This window comes from Delphinus delphis, chromosome 3, assembly GCF_949987515.2.
Source record: "Delphinus delphis chromosome 3, mDelDel1.2, whole genome shotgun sequence".
Classification (NCBI taxonomy): Eukaryota; Metazoa; Chordata; class Mammalia; order Artiodactyla; family Delphinidae; genus Delphinus; species Delphinus delphis.
Window position 1 is genome coordinate 100,663,142 of NC_082685.1, and position 16,609 is coordinate 100,679,750.

At 36.0% G+C, this 16,609-nt stretch overlaps 1 protein-coding gene across 1 annotated transcript in view; it reads right to left on the reverse strand.

Annotated features, from left to right (window-relative positions):
• ADGRV1 (adhesion G protein-coupled receptor V1) overlaps positions 1-16,609 on the reverse strand; it is a 565,763-nt gene that overhangs the window by 314,439 nt on the left and 234,715 nt on the right. The window contains exons 77-78 of the mRNA XM_060009164.1: positions 12,345-12,587; positions 7,982-8,389 (exon numbers count right to left, since the gene is read on the reverse strand). Coding sequence (XP_059865147.1) covers positions 7,982-8,389; positions 12,345-12,587 — 651 coding nt within the window. The remainder of the gene's footprint in view (positions 1-7,981; positions 8,390-12,344; positions 12,588-16,609) is intronic.

Below are 16,609 nucleotides of genomic sequence, written 5' to 3' on the forward strand. Positions count from 1 at the left end.
CAATATCACTGATGAATATAGAGGCAAAAATCCTCAATGAAATACTAACAAAAAGAGCTTCCCTGGTGGTGCAGTGGTTGAGTCCGCCTGCCAATGCAGGGGACACGGGTTCATGCCCTGGTCCGGGAAGATCCCACATGCTGCGGAGCGGCTGGGCCCGTGAGCCATGGTTGCTGAGCCTGCACGTCCGGAGCCTGTGCTCCACAACAGGAGAGGCCACAACAGTGAGAGGCCTGTGTACCGCAAAAAGAAAAAAAAAAAAAAAAGAAATACTAGCGAACAGAATCCAACAACACATTAAAAGGATCATACACCATGATCAAGTGGGATTTATCCCAGGGATGCAAGGATTCTTCAATAGACGCAAATGAATCAATGTGAAACACCATGTTAACAAACTGAAGAATAAAAACCATATGACCATCACAATAGATGCAGAAAAAGCTTTTGACAATATTCAACACCCAGTTATGATAAAGTGTCTCAAGAAAGTGGGCATAGTGGTAACTTACCAACAACAAAATAAAGGCCATATACAACAAACCCACAGCAAACATTATTCTCAATGGTGAAAAACTGAAAGCATTTCCTCTAAGATCAGGAACAACACAAGGATGTCCACTCTCGCCACTTTTATTCAACATAGTTTTGGAAGTCCTGGCCACGGCATTCACAGAAGAAAAAGAAATAAAAGGAATACAAATTGCAAAAGAAGTAAAACTGTCACTGTTTGCAGATGACATGATCGTATACATAGAGAATCTTAAAGATGCCATCAGAAAACTACTAGAGGGCTTCCCTGGTGGCGCAGTGGTTGAGAGTCTGCCTGCCAATGCAGGGGACACGGGTTCGTGCCCCAGTCTGGGAAGATCCCACATGCCGCGGAGCGGCTGGGCCAGTGAGCCATGGCCACTGAGCCTGTGCCTCCAGAGCCTGTGCTCTGCAACGGGAGAGGCCACAACAGTGAGAGGCCTGTGTACCACAAAAAAAAAAAAAAGAAAAAAAAAGAAAACTACTAGAGCTAATCAATGAATTTGGTAAAGTTGCAGGATACAAAATTAATGCAGAGAAATCTCTTGCATTCCTATACACTAATAATGAAAAATCTGAAAGAGAAATTAAGGAAACACACCCATTTGCCATTGCATCAAAAAGAATAAAAAACCTAGGAATAAACCTACTAAGGGAGTCAAAAGACCTGTATGCAGAAAACTATAAGACACTGATGAAAGAAATTAAAGATGATACAAACAGATAGAGAGATATACCATGTTCTTGGATTGGAAGAAGCAACATTGTGAAAATTACTATACTGCCAAAAGCAATCTACAGATTCAATGCAATCTCTATCAAATTACCAATGGCATTTTTTACAGAACGAGATCAAAAAATCTTAAAATTTGTATGGAGACACAAGAGACCCTGAATAGCCAAAGCAGTCTTGAGGGAAAAAACCGGAGCTGGAGGATTCAGACTCCCTGACTTCAGAGTATACTACAAAGCTACAGTAATTAAGACAATATGGTACTGGCACAAAAACAGAAATACAGATCATGGAACAGGATAGAAAGCCCAGAGATAAACCCACACACCTATGGTCAACTAATCTATGACAAACGAGGCAAGGATATATACAATGGAGAAAAGACAGTCTCTTCAAAAAGTGGTGCTGGGAAAACTGGACAGCTACATGTAAAAGAATGAAATTAGAATACTCCCTAACACCATAAACAAAAATAAACTCAAAATGGATTAGAGACCTAAATGTAAGGCTGGACACTATAAAACTCTTAGAGGATAACATAGGAAGAACACTGACATAAATCACAGCAAGATATTTTTCGACCCTCCTCCTGGAGTAATGGAAATAAAAATAAACAAATGGAACCTAATGAAATTTAAAACCATTTGCAAAGCAAAGGAAACTACAAACAAGATGAAAAGACAATGCTCAGAATGGGAGAAAATATCTGCAAACGAATCAACAGACAAAGGATTAATCTCTAAAATACATAAACAGCTCATAAAGCTCAATATTAAAATAACAAACAACCCAATCAAGAAATGGGCATAAGACCTAAATAGACATTTCTCCAAAGCAGATATACAGATTGCCAAGAAGCACATGAAAAGCTGCTCATCATCACTAATTATTAGAGAAATGCAAATCAAAACTACAATAAGGTATCACCTCACACCAGTTAGAATGGGCATCATCAGAAAATCTACAAACAACAAATGCTGGAGAGGGTGTAGAGAAAAGGGTACCCTCTTGCATTGTTGGTGGGAATGCAAATTGATACAGCCACTATGGGGAAGAGTATGGAGGTTCCTTAAAAAACTATAAATAGAGTTATCATATTACCCAGCAATCCCACTACTGGGCATATACCCTGAGAAAACTGTAATTTAAAAAGAAACATGCCCCCCAATGTTCACTGCAGCACTATTTACAATAGCCAGGTCAGGGAAAGCAACCTAAATGCCCATCGACAGATGAATGGATAAAGATGTGGTACATATATACAATGGAAGAATACTCAGCCAAAAAAAGGAACGAAACTGGGTCATTTGTAGAGACATGGATGGATCCAGAGACTGTCATACAGAGTGAAGTAAGTTAGAAAGAGAAAAACAAATATGATATATTAATGCATATATGTGGAACCTAGAAAAATGGTACAGATGAACTAGTATGCAGGGCAGAAATAGAGACACAGATGTAGGGAACAAACGCATGGACACCAAGCGGGGAAAGTGGCGGTAGGGGGTGGTGGTGGTGGTGTGATGAAATAGGAGATTGGGATTGACATATATATACTAATATGTATAAAATGGATAACTAATAAGAACCTGCTGTATACAAAAATAAATAAAATTCAAAAATTGAAGAAACAAAATTTAAAAAGAAATAAAATTTAAAAAAAGAAATGAAGGAAACGATAGCAAAGAGCAATAAAACTAAAAGCTGGTTCTCTGAGAAGATAAACAAAATTGATAAACCATTACCAGACTCATGAAGAAAAAAAGGGAGAAGACTTAAATCAATAGAATTAGAAGTGAAAAAGAAGTAACAACTGACACTGCAGAAATTCAAAGGATCATGAGAGATACTATAAGCAAATATATGCCAATAAAATGGACGACCTGGAAGAAACGGACAAATTTTTAGAAAAGCACAACCCTCAGAGACTGAACCAGGAAAAAATAGAAAATATAAACAGACCAATCACAAGCACTGAAATTGATACTGTGATTAAAAATCTTCCAACAAACAAAAGCCCAGGACCAGATGGCTTCACAGGCAAATTCTATCAAACATTTAGAGAAGAGCTAATACCTATCCTTCTCAAACTCTTCCAAAATATAGCAGAGGGAGGAAAATTTCCAAACTCATTCTACAAGGCCCCACCATCACCCTGATGCCAAAACCAAAGATGTCACAAAGAAAGAAAACAACAGGCCAATGTCACTGATGAACACAGATGCAAAAATCCTCAACAAAACACCAGCAAACAGAATCCAACAGCACATTAAAAGGATCATACACCATGATCAAGTGGGGTTTATCCCAGGAATGCAAGGATTCTTCAATATACACAAATCAATCAATGTAGTAAACCATATTCACCAAATGAAGGAGAAAAACCATATGATCATCTCAATAGATGGAGGAAAAGCTTTCGACAAAATTCAACACCCATTTATGATAAAAACTCTCCAGAAAGTAGGCATAGAGGGAACTTTCCTCAACAAAATTTAAGGCCATAAATGACAAACCCACAGCCAACATTGGTCTCAGTGGTGAAAAAATGAAACCATGTCCTCTAGATCAGAAACAAGACACAGTTGTCCACTCTCACCACTATTATTCAACACAGTTTTGGAATTTTTAGCCACAGCAGTCAGAGAAGAAAAAGAATTAAAAGGAATCTAAATCAGAAAAGAAGAAGTAAAACTGTCACTGTTTGCAGATGACATGATACTATACATAGAGAATCCTACAGATGCTACCAGAAAACTACTACAGCTAATCAATGAATTTGGTAAAGTTGCAGCATACAAAGTTAATGCACAGAAATCCCTTGCATTCTTATACACTAAAGATGAAAAATCTGAAAGTGAAATTAAAGAAACACTCCCATTTACCATTGCAACAAAAAGAATAAAATACCTAGGAATAAACCTACCAAGGGAGACCAAAGACCTGTATGCAGAAAACTATAAGACAGTGATGAAAGAAATTAAAGATGATACAAATAGATAGAGAGATATACCATGTTCTTGGATTGGAAGAAGCAACATTGTGAAAATGAATATACTACCAAAGCAATCTACAGATTCAATGTAATCCCTATCAAACTACCAATGGCATTTTTCACAGAACTAGAACAAAAAATTTCACAGTTTGTATGGAAATACAAAAGACCCCGAATAGCCAAAGCAATCTTGAGAAAGAAAAACAGAGCTGGAAGCATCAGGATCCCGGACTTCAGACTATATTACAAAGCTACAGTAATCAAGAAAGTATGGTACTGGCACAAAAACCGAAATATAGATCAATGGTACAGTATAGAAAGCCCAGAGATTAACCCACACACATATGGTCACCTTATTTTTGATAAAGGAGGCAAGAATATAAAATGGAGAAAAGACAGCCTCTTCAAAAAGTGGTGCTGGGAAAACTGGACAGCTACATGTAAAAGAATGAAATTAGAACACTCCCTAGCACCATACACAAAAATAAAATAAAAATGGATTAAAGACCTAAATGTAAGGTCAGACACTATCAAACTCTTAGAGGAAAACATAGGCAGAACACTCTATGACATAAATCACAGCAAGATCCTTTTTGACCCACCTCCTAGAGAAATGGAAATAAAAACAAAAATAAACAAATGGGACCCAATAAAACTTAAAAGCTTTTGCACAGCAAAGGAAACCATAAACAAGATGAAAACACAACCCTCAGAATGGCAGAAAATATTTGCAAATTAAGCAACTGACAAAGGAATAATCTCCAAAATTTACAAGCATCTCATGCAGCTCAATATGAAAAAAAACAAACAACCAAATCTAAAAATGGGCAGAAGACCTAAATAGACATTTCTCCAAAGCAGTTATACAGATTGCCAACAAACATATGAAAGGATGCTCAACATCACTAATCATTAGAGAAATGCAAATCAAAACTACAGTGAGGTATCTCCTCACACCAGTGAGAATGGTCATCATCAAAAAATCTACAAACAATTAATACTGGAGAGGGTGTGGAGAAAAGGGAACCCTTCTGCACTGTTAGCGGGAATGTAAATTCATACAGCCACTATGGAGAACAGTATGAAGGTTCCTTAAAAAACTAAAAATAGAATTACCATATGACCCAGCAATCCCAATACTGGGCATATACCCTGAGAAAACCATAATTCAAAAAGAGTCATGTACCACCATGTTCATTGCAGCTCTATTTACAATAGCCAGGACATGGAAGCAACCTAAGTGTCCATCAACAGTTGAATGGATAAAGAAGATGTGGCACATATATACAATGGAATGTTACTCAGCCATAAAAAGAAACAGAATTGAGTTATTTGTAGTAAGGTGGATGGACCTAGAGACTCTCACACAGAGTGAAGTAAGTCAGAAAGAGAAAAATAAATATCGTATGCTTACACACATATATGGAATCTAAAAAAGAATAATGGTTCTGAAGAACCTAGGGGCAGGACAGGAATAAAGACGTGGATGTAGAGAATGGACTTGAGGACATTGAGAGGGTGAAGGGTAAGCTGGGACGAAGTGAGAGAGTGGCAAATGTAAAACCAACAGCTAGTGGGAAGCAGCTGCATAGCACACGGAGATCGGCTCACTGCTTTGTGACCACCTAGAGGGGTGGGATAGTGAGGGTGGGAGGGAGACGCAAGAGGGAGGAGATATGGGGATATATGTATATGTATAGCTGATTCACTTTGTTATAAAGCAGAAACTAACACACCATTGTAAAGCAATTATACTCGAATAAAGATGTTTAAAAAATAATAATAAATAAATAAATAAATAAAACCAAAAAGGCTATTCATGTAACCCTTGGTTTGCAAGGGTGCTGTTCTCAGCACATTATACTAACTTCTCTAATTCTCACAACATTCCGGTGAGGAAGATGCTAGTGTTATTTTGCTTTGTTTCCAGATAAGGAACCTGAGGCAGAAAGAGGATGCCTAGCTTTTCCAGGGAGACAGAGATGATGAACAGCCAATCCCAGGAGGCACCTGTGACAGCCACCCTTCCCTGACTCAAAACATCCCCCCATTTGCTTGTCCTAAAATAACAACACAGACTGACTCAGTCTGCAGACAGTTCAGTCAAAATTATTGCAAGCATGAAACACAAAACCAGGTAGGAAAATACAGAGCCAAGTCTATATCATCATTCGTATGATTATAAAATAAATCAAATGTAAAAAGTAATTATTGAAATATAAGATATATAATATTAAAAAGTATATGATAAAAAGAAATATGCTGGATCTAAGTAGCCATTTTACATAAACAGCAATGAAAAGAACTCCCCAAATTATCAAAACTGTCTTTCGAAAAAGTGGAAAACCTGAATCAACCATGGGGAAAACTTTAAAAACTTTCAGGAGAGAAACAAAAAAGTGGGGGACGTTTATGGAAAAGGAGGGTCTATCAAAGTCTCACAGAAGAAATTATTCCTGTGGTTTTTCAACACAAAATTAGAGGCAATGCCTCCTGACTTGTGTTTTACCAAGCTTCAATGACCTGGAAACCAAAACCCAATGAAATTAAAAATTTGCATATCAAATCCAGCAGTCTTAAAAGACAAATACTATTATTAAAGCAAATGACAGTGTTTTAAATAATTTTCATTGCACCATACCTAGGAAAATCAAGGGATAGACTATTATGTCATGACAAAAATTTGCCCAAACCACAGCTGAGTTTTATCCAGAACATCTTTATAGTGAGTCATTTAAGGCTGTTGCTCTTTTTAGCACAGTAGCTGTTTCTACTGAACATAAATAAGTAGTCACTTCTACTACTAACTAAACAATAACTAAGATCTGTTGAGCTCTTCCTATAAAGAAATATATAGCATAAAGCAGATTCTGTTTCAAAGAAGTTAGAATCTGAGGGATAATAAAACTTACAAATATGAAACAATTTCACATAAAATACAAGACCTTATAGAATGACATTGTATCAGTACTTGGAAGTTCTATTCTGTATTCCTGAATTCGAGGATATCTTAGAGCACATATGAAGTACATATGGGACATAAGAATGGTTGCCAGATAAAGTATAAGTGACTCTATTTGAATTTCAGATAAGCAACCAATAACTGCTTGATATAAGTATGTCCCAAATACTGCCTGTAAATAAAAATATTTTTATTTGTGATATACCTATAATAAAAAATATATTCATTGTTTATTTGAAATTCAAAGTTAATTGGGCATCTTGTATTTTATTGTTAAAATTTCAACCCTACCATGTGATTATCTACATTTTCAATGCCGGTTTCATTATTGTCTTATTCTAATTACTATATGTCTAAATCATGAAAAAGTTTTACATTTTATGGATATGCCAGGCCCCTCTTAATAGCTATTTTTCCCAATTTTTGTTATTATAAGTAACGCTGAAATAAACATTCTTATTATATATATAATTGCATAAATATTCCCCACACCTATTAGCGCTTTTTTTCTTACTCCCCCCCCAGTTTTATTGAGATATAATTGATATATAACCATTAGGTGTCTTTTGATTTTGCTTGTGGTATATGCAAAGAGAAATTTTGTTTACATTTTATGTGGTCAAGTTTATCAATCATTTCCTTTATGACTTTGGGGTTTTGTTTTATGTTTAGAAAGAACTTCCCCACATAAAGTAAATTTCTATGAAAAAAAATGTATGAAGCAGTGTTGCAACTGCTAACATTTGCGAGGGCTTCTTACCTTGTCTATTAAATACATCACAGCGCTGAGCTGTTCATCTGTGTTCTCCGTTGCCACTTTCACACTGATGCTGTGGAGCACCCTGTTGAGAATGTCATCATCCAGGGGCTGCTGCAGCTGATCCGCAAGCCCCCAAAAGGCCTGAGAAGCCGCGTCAGAGACAAGAGTGATGTTAGCAGTCCCATACACTTTATCAATTCTGGCACCACCTTTTGGGTCAAAAAGCACAATCTGGAAGCGTTTAGGAAATGGATTTAAAGACCCTGTCTCTGGTGTTAGGATGACATCCAATATGGTGTTTCTCTGGCCAGGTTCAAAGATCAACATGCCTTCAGTTCTCACAAAGTCTTTCCCAGAAATAGCTGGAGATATGAGAGTACGACCAGTTGTCTCAGCACTCCTTAACTCCTAGAAATTAAACAACACCACTTAAGTGAAACTATAAACCTCTGATCTAGTCCTAAACAAATTTTATTTCTCCTAAACAATCTGACGGGCCACAACAATGTTACTATTAAAACGGGAGGTTTTATACTTTTTCTAATTTCCTAAAACAAATTAGAGAGATAAATACACATCATACAGTGATGAGATCAGGAAAGACAGATGCCTTAGAATAGATCAAGAAAGAGAATTAGAAAAGAAATGTCACTACTGCCTCACAGAATTTCTCCAATTGTGAGCTTACTAACAATTTGAAGATATTCAGAGGCATATATGCCCAGGGGTCAGATCATGTATGTCCATCATACAAAGTATGGCAGGAAGACACTGGAGGATTCCAGCAGGAGAGAGACACACTTTATTTCATATTTTCATGAGTATTCTGGCTCTTGTGGATAGTTAGGCTGTAGAAGGGGATGAGGATGGAAGCAGGAAGAAGAGATAGAACGTTTTTATATTAGTTCCTGCAAAAAAAAAAAAAAAAAAAACGAAACAAACGGTAGTTTAGGTTGTATAAGTAGAAAGAGTAAGAAGTACTCAGACTGGGAATATATTTTGAATGTAGAGTCAGCAGGACTTTCTGATTAATTCAGTGCTGGATGGAGAGGCAAGGAGAACTCCTGGCTGTGTGCCTGAATGAAAGGCAGTAAACTGGGGGAAAATAGTGCTAAGGGAGAAATCAAGAGTAATGTATTATATGTACTAAGCCTGAGATGCCTTTTAGACAATTCAAATGAAGATGTCAGGTAAGAGCAATCAGATATATGAGTCTGGATCCAGGGCAGTGAGGAGGGTAGTGATAAAAATTCAGGAGTTCTCATTTTATAGATGATGTTTAAAGAAAACAGGTATGGATGGTCTAGCCTAGAGAGTAAGTCTAGGTGGACCCCAATATTTATTGGTCAGGAAAACCAACACAGGCAACAGGAAGGAGCTGCCAGAGAGAAAAGGTTAAGAGTAGGAAAGTGTGGTGCTCCAGAGGCCCAAAGGAGAGCACACATCCAGAAGGAGGAAGTGATCAAGTGTTACAAAAAGTGAAAAATCAATGAAGAAAAAGGGTTTTCAAGAGCCTCTGCAGCATAATGATAGGGAAAAAAAGCCTTGCTGAAGGAAAAAACACAAAAGTCTATTGGCCTCAGAATGGAGAAATGAAACTATCCACTGGAATACCATATAACAGGAAAAATGAAAGAACTATACACATTAGCACACATATTTCTCAAAAACACTGTTGAGCAAAAAAAGCGCACCATAAGACAATACAACTGGAAGAATCTCATCTGCATAATTTCCAAAACAGGTAAACCTAAACAGCATATGGTATGTGGTAAAACTATAAATAAAAACAAGGTAATAATTCATCACGTAATATAGGGTAGAGGTTATCTGCAAGATGGGGAGAGGTTATTCTGCAAAGGAAACAGCAGGATGGCATCAGAGAAGAGGTCATGGCAGCTAAGATTCTGATTAAGTTGGATTTCTTAAGGTAGGTGGTGATGATTTTATTACTATAAACTGCACATATACATTCTGTTCACTATTTTCTGGTAGAAGTTATTTCACAATTCAGACATTTAAAGGAAATGGAACAATCAAAATGTTCTTGTGTTTATAAAATACATATAACAAACACAAACAAGAAGCACTATGCAATTGAAAAGCAACAACGAAAATCAATACAGAAATAGCCTTTGATAGAATAAGCAATGTGAGAATAAGAAGGAAAGGCATATTCTTTCTTGAACTTGTAGGGCTTTGGTCTAGTACACATAGATACAAATGAAATATCTGGAATTGGTTTTCAAATTTGGCTTAGCTATAGGCCTATTTAATTTAAAGATAACTGGAATGAGTGATATTTTCATTATCTCAAATCCTTATATCCCTTAACTTTAGATCACAAATATGTAGATATAAGGGAACTTATGTACCACATAGTATTTATGTACCAGTAATGCTGACCTACTGAAGTGTAGGTATGCTACAGCTATTGTTTTACCTACATTATTAAAATCTGTTTAAAGTAAAAGCAAAATTAATATCACTGTAACAGAATAGCAACTTGGTCCATAATTATTTTCTCATCCTTGTCAGCTACTGGAAACTAGAATTGTATGACTTTCTCTTCTAACAAGGTGCCTAGCATTGAGAGAGAAAATGCAGGGGCAATGAAGCAACAGGAAAATAAAATCATACCAGAGAGGTAAAACTTTTATTTCTAATTTTTTAAATGAAACTTTTTATTTTGAGATAATTATAGATTCACATGCAGTTATAAGAAATAATAAAGAGTGGTCTCCTGTGCCCTTTACCCAACATCCCTCGCTGGTAACATCTTGCATTATTATAATATATCACAACAAGGATATGGACGTTGATAGAGTCAAGATACATTTTCATCACCAGAGATCCTCTATGTTGATTTTTATAGTGTTATAAAAATGCTATGAGTTACATGCTAGTGACAGCATGTATTTTGCAAGGAATCATTTGTGGATAATCTAGAAAGAATATAAATAAATATGATAAGAGATATTGGCATTCACACTCTTATATTGGCATTTTCATCTCCCCTTTCAACTGAGTGTGTGAACTAAAGTATGCCTCAAATCTTTTTATCCCTTCTTCCCATCTTCCACTCTACAAAGTAGTGAGCATATGATGATATATATTTCATGGGAGAAGAAAGAAGCACAATTTTTTTTCTCATTTCTCTTACGATATTAAATGCTTAAAAGAAAAAAAAAAGCCAAAATCTCCATGAATCAAAGTACTTCTTTTCATGTTCGTACTATTTCAACGTTATTTAGGATGGAGTTGATTTCTAGAGTCTCATATGATATAGAGTGTCTTCTCACCTGCCAAGCTGTAGACTTTGTCATAAAGACAACTTTTCTTCCTGGCAAGCTTCCAGGACAGCTCACTACCCACAGCTCCAGTCTTAACCTCCTATCCCTGACTCACATGATTGCTACAGCAAACTGGCTGCACAAATGTTGTATTTTATATACACAGAATGTTCTATGTGTTTGAGCCACTCAACAACCAAAGACATACTAAACAGCACTTTGTATAAAAAAACAGAAAACAACTTTGATACCTTGAGGCCTAAAGTGTCATCAGCTTTGAAATCTTGAAACCGGGGAAATGGTAGCACTGTCCGGAATGGTAGTTTCCAAATTGTGGGGTTTTGGGAGTTATATGAGTCAAGGGGAAATAAGAGAGGGCTAAGGTGGGCAAGCTCCAACCTCTACAATCATGCTCGAAGAAAAGTAGATGCACACTTTTGCTTTAATATGTTAGAGTTTTGCTCCTAAAACAAAGTTTAAAACATAATGTTCGGAAGGTATAGCATGTTGTGTGGACCAGCCCCAGGCTCTAGTTGCTTAGCGTTTCGTAGCATTACTCTTCTGAATCCCTGGATACCCACCTGCTCCTTCTCTTTCACTTGATGTCACCTAATATGATGGATGTGAAAAGTGGCTGTGAGACCTCATGAACTCATGGATTTAAAGAAACATAAAGATCAGTTACTGTTTGAAGTCCTGAAGAAGATTTTCAACTAGTTCAGGTAAAAATCAGAACAAAGACCCATACTTTTTGTTTCTGGTCTTATACAGTTTCATTCTGAAGAAATTTCAACTCTCTACAGATTTTATAGAACAGATTTATGTAAGACGCTTTGCACTGTATAATCAACTTTTCCAAAAGATAAAAAAAGACAAAAGACTATCATTTTAAAACATGATCTAAGTGAAAAAAATTGAACTGTTTCAAGGATAAAGCTTAATGTAATAAACATAATGTGAATTATGATGGTAATTCAGAAAATAATACATCAATTCTTCTCTGTTTCATTATACATGCTACAGTTAAAGAAGAAAACCTTACTGTGTGATAATACATACTGCATGCTTACCTGGGTGCTGAAGTTAACAGACATCATTAGTCCTGTCCCAGAGTCTCTGGCCACCTGCAGACTGATTAGAGTGGCCTTCTTATGAGCCACCGGCAGCCGAGAACCCACAGAGAAATACACGAGACTTAGAGGTTTATCACTCTGTAATAATTTAATCTGTGCAAATCTGGCACTATTGTTTATGGCTGCTCCAGCAGTTACTTCATACAGTTCCACAAAAAACTGCATTCCAACTTGGCGTATCTGACAATGAGATAAAAGGAAAAAAAAAAAAAGGATGATTACTAATAGATTTCTATCTTAAGATAATTCTGATATTAAGAAATAGTATTATTCATATACATTATTACAGAAATAAGTATACATATAGAGATACATTCTGTATAATTACAGAATTAAGTTCTTATGTTAGATTACCATGAGATTATTTTTGGTCTTTCTCTAATACCTTTACTCTCTCTGGGTGAGCTTCTTACTAGAAAATCAATGTCAGGAAGCAATCTATGCATACTTCAATAAACAAAAGGATACATAAGATATATTCGTACAATGAAATGTTACCTAGTAGTTAAAAAAAATGAACCATTTCAATATTTTTCAACATGGGTGGGTCCAAAATCATGATAATGAGTAACAAATCAAGTTGCATAATGATATGTATGGCATGCTACAATAAATGTAAAATTTTAAATTACATAAAGCTTACTACACTTTGTTAATGGATACATATTTATTTAAAGAGTAAAAAGGAAAATAAGACACCATGATGGTAGTTATCTCAGGTGGACGGGTGGCAATGCGGGTAGGGCAGGGTGTGGAATTGAAAAAACATGGGATAGGAGTGAAAGGGAGCTTCAGTTTTGTAAGGTTTTATTTTTAAAGGGTTTTACATAAATATGACCAAATATTGATGAGTTAATTTAGTGATTTTATGTATTTTTCAAAATTTCCCTAAATTCTGTATCAAGAAATCTAAATTTAGTCTGTTGGTTACAGTTTGCTCATGTTTTACCTTGGTTCTTTCTCAACAATCTCAAATAATGTTTCAAAGCCTGAATTCAATTCTATAACATACTGTCAATCACCTGTTTTTACTTACTTGCTCTTACACAATAATCTAAAAATCTTAGCAGCATTTTTAGCTTTCTAGCATAACTCCAAGAGCTAAGCTGAAGCATTTTCAACTGCATGTATCATTGTCTAATTTGTTATAATGCATCATTTTTATTTATCAGCAAGGACCTTATTCATCATTTGTTTTGTGATCATTTTAATGAGAATCATTATGTCATGAAGCAATACAACAAATTCTTTAGTATTATTCAAAATGAGTTGCTTCTTAGTAGCACAATAAGTGAACTTAATCTCTTTTTATTGTCTAAAGAAATATATTTAGTTTTCCTGTGGTATATATTATGCTTTACTTTTGCTGATCAACTCTCAGTAAATATTGAAATGAAGGTACATGCACTCTTCCCGCTTTTGAGAAACTAAACTTGGCAAATACAATAAACTGAAGCACTAGAAAAGTATGGGTAACTATATTCAATAACTATTATTCCCTAATGGCCAATGAGCTTGAACTCACAATAGTTTCATTTAACTAAGGATTTCAATATTACATTCCAACATACTCCTGTCTTTGTTTTTCAGCATAATATTTCTTCTCATTGTGATGATGATTAAAACATTACTTATAACTACTTTGAGTCAAAAGAATATGTTATAATCTAAGTAAGGAACCACGCAAATTGAACAGTGTGCAGATGGGTGCCAACACATAATTAGAAGAGACAAAAGGAATCTTCCAGTCTTACAACAAAATACTCTCTTCAAACAATATGCCTGAAGTGTATTGGGAAAGCAAAACTCACAGATCATTATCTGAACCTCTCTGGACCTAAATATGACTGGAGACCTCACAAGAACTCAAGTTCCTTTCCTAGTTAGGGCAGCAGCATTCCAGGATGATGTTTTGCCCAACTAGTATAAAATAATTTTTCCTGGGCCCAGACCTGCTCAGAAGCAAACAAAATAATAATGAAATAATGTCTTACTTAAATACTTTTAAAAAATATTTGCAACAAATGTTTAGACAATCTGTTTGGTTTAAACAGATTTTGTGGGCTAAGAAATGCATCCTAAGTTAATTAACTATGACCTTTATACATTTTGCTAATACAGAACCGTAAGACAGAACCACAGAACAGTAAGATACCCAGCAGAGAAAGGGTAAATGGACTGGAATTCAAAAGATGAGTTCTAATCTTTGCCAAGTAATTGACCTGGGGAAAGTTACTCAAATTCTTTATAACTTGAAAATGAAAATTTTGAATAACTATAGGGACGATAATTAGAGATATGATAGAGTAGAAAAACTTTCAGTTGAGCGTCTTTAGGAGAAACCACCATCAATCACTGGCGTAACTCTACAGATGAAAGTGTGCATTGTGTTTGCTGTGTTGTTTTGTTGTCACTCCCCTGCCACCAGGATTGATGTGGCTACTACTCAAGTCACTGAATCACCTCGGGCTCTGTTCCCATCCATTCGGAATAATAGTAACCCTCCCTTGTGAAGGGCCAACTCCTTGCCAAGAACCGTGTGAAAAAACCTCTTAGTCATTATCTCATTTAATCTAACAGCCCTATTATTAACTCAACCAAGTCTGGGAAGCTCAGGAAGGCTAAGCAACTTGTCTAATGTTACCCATTCATTGCGGCGCGCGGGCTTCTCATTGCGGTGGCTTCTCTTGTTGCGGAGCATGGGCTCTAGGCGCACTGGCTTCAGTAGTTTTGGCTCATGGGCTCAGTAGTTGTGGTGCACGGGCTCTAGAGCTCAGGCTCAGTAGTTGTGGCGCACGGGCTTAGTTGCTCCGCGGCATGTGGGATCTTCCTGGACCAGGGCTTGAACCCGTATCCCCTGCACTGGCAGGTGGATTCTCAACCACTGTGCCACCAGGGAAGCCCCTTAAAAACTTTTAAAAAGAAAATTCTTGGAATTTCCCAAGTTTAAAAAAAAAATCAGCGGGAACTCAATATTTTAAAAAACATATTTTCTAGCTCTGTCACTACCAAGATGGCTCACAGAAGCATCTTTGTCAACCATGACCTCTCATGCCTATCTCCAGAACATACACTCAGATCTCTGAAACTCTTTTTGATGAAAGAAATCAAGTTCTTAGACAACAGTCGATTGGATGTCTTAGAGCAGGAAAAATCAAGATGGCTCTAGAACACAGGTTATTGCTATAAAGCAAATAAGCATCCAGAGATTTTTAAAGCAATATGAAAAGACAAAAGACTAGCTTAATAGATCTTTCAGTGTCCATGACATGACTATTTGAGTAGCAAAAAGAAAAGCATTTAGTAAGCAATTAAAATTAGTTGAATTTGAATCTATAATGGTACTTAATGGAGAAAAGTTATTGTAATGTATTAAAAAATGGTTAAAATGAAAAATGTGAGTATAATAGTGTGTACCTAATATTTTATTAAGTTTAATGTGTAGGAGAATGTTAACATATCAAGACAGTTATATCTTTTATTCAGTATATATTCATTTATTAAGGAATGATAAACATTCTTCTCTTAGTAAAGAGTTAATAAAAGATGTTAATAAAACAATTATTCCTAGAAAAAGTAAGAATTGCACCAAAAATAGGAATAAATTATTAGGACCTGTGAAACACATACAAATGAAGATGAAAACAAGTAAGAAGTTAAAGAGTACTGTTGGTCACCCAGAAGTTGAAAGATGATGCAATTGTATGTTTGTCTGAATACGACAGAACAGATGAACTGCAGAGATGCACTAAGATCACAGATTTGTTATCTCATTTCTTATGAGGTAAAGCCTCTAGGTTGCCTTCTTAAAAATTAACAAGATATTAACAAGGCAGGTCTACCTTTCCAATACCACTAATAGACCAGCTCCATGTTCAACAGTGACAGGGCAATGGTTAAGTTAAAGCTGGCACTGCAAAATTTAAAGAACAAATCATTCTGAGGAAAACACATGGTGTTGAAAAAATTAATTTGTAAAGCATGAACTTAAAAAAAAAATGTTGATCTCACAAGTCAAGTCATAAAATGAACCCCAATCAGATGACCAGCAATTCGCATTTGAAACAGCTTCAGAGAAGCACCAGGACCTGTGGTCCTAGCAAAGAACAAAGAGCTCTTGATAACCAAGAGCATGTAACCTTAAGTGATCTGGGACGATTATTCTTTCTCTTCTGGAACCAATACAATTACTACAGTTCTGG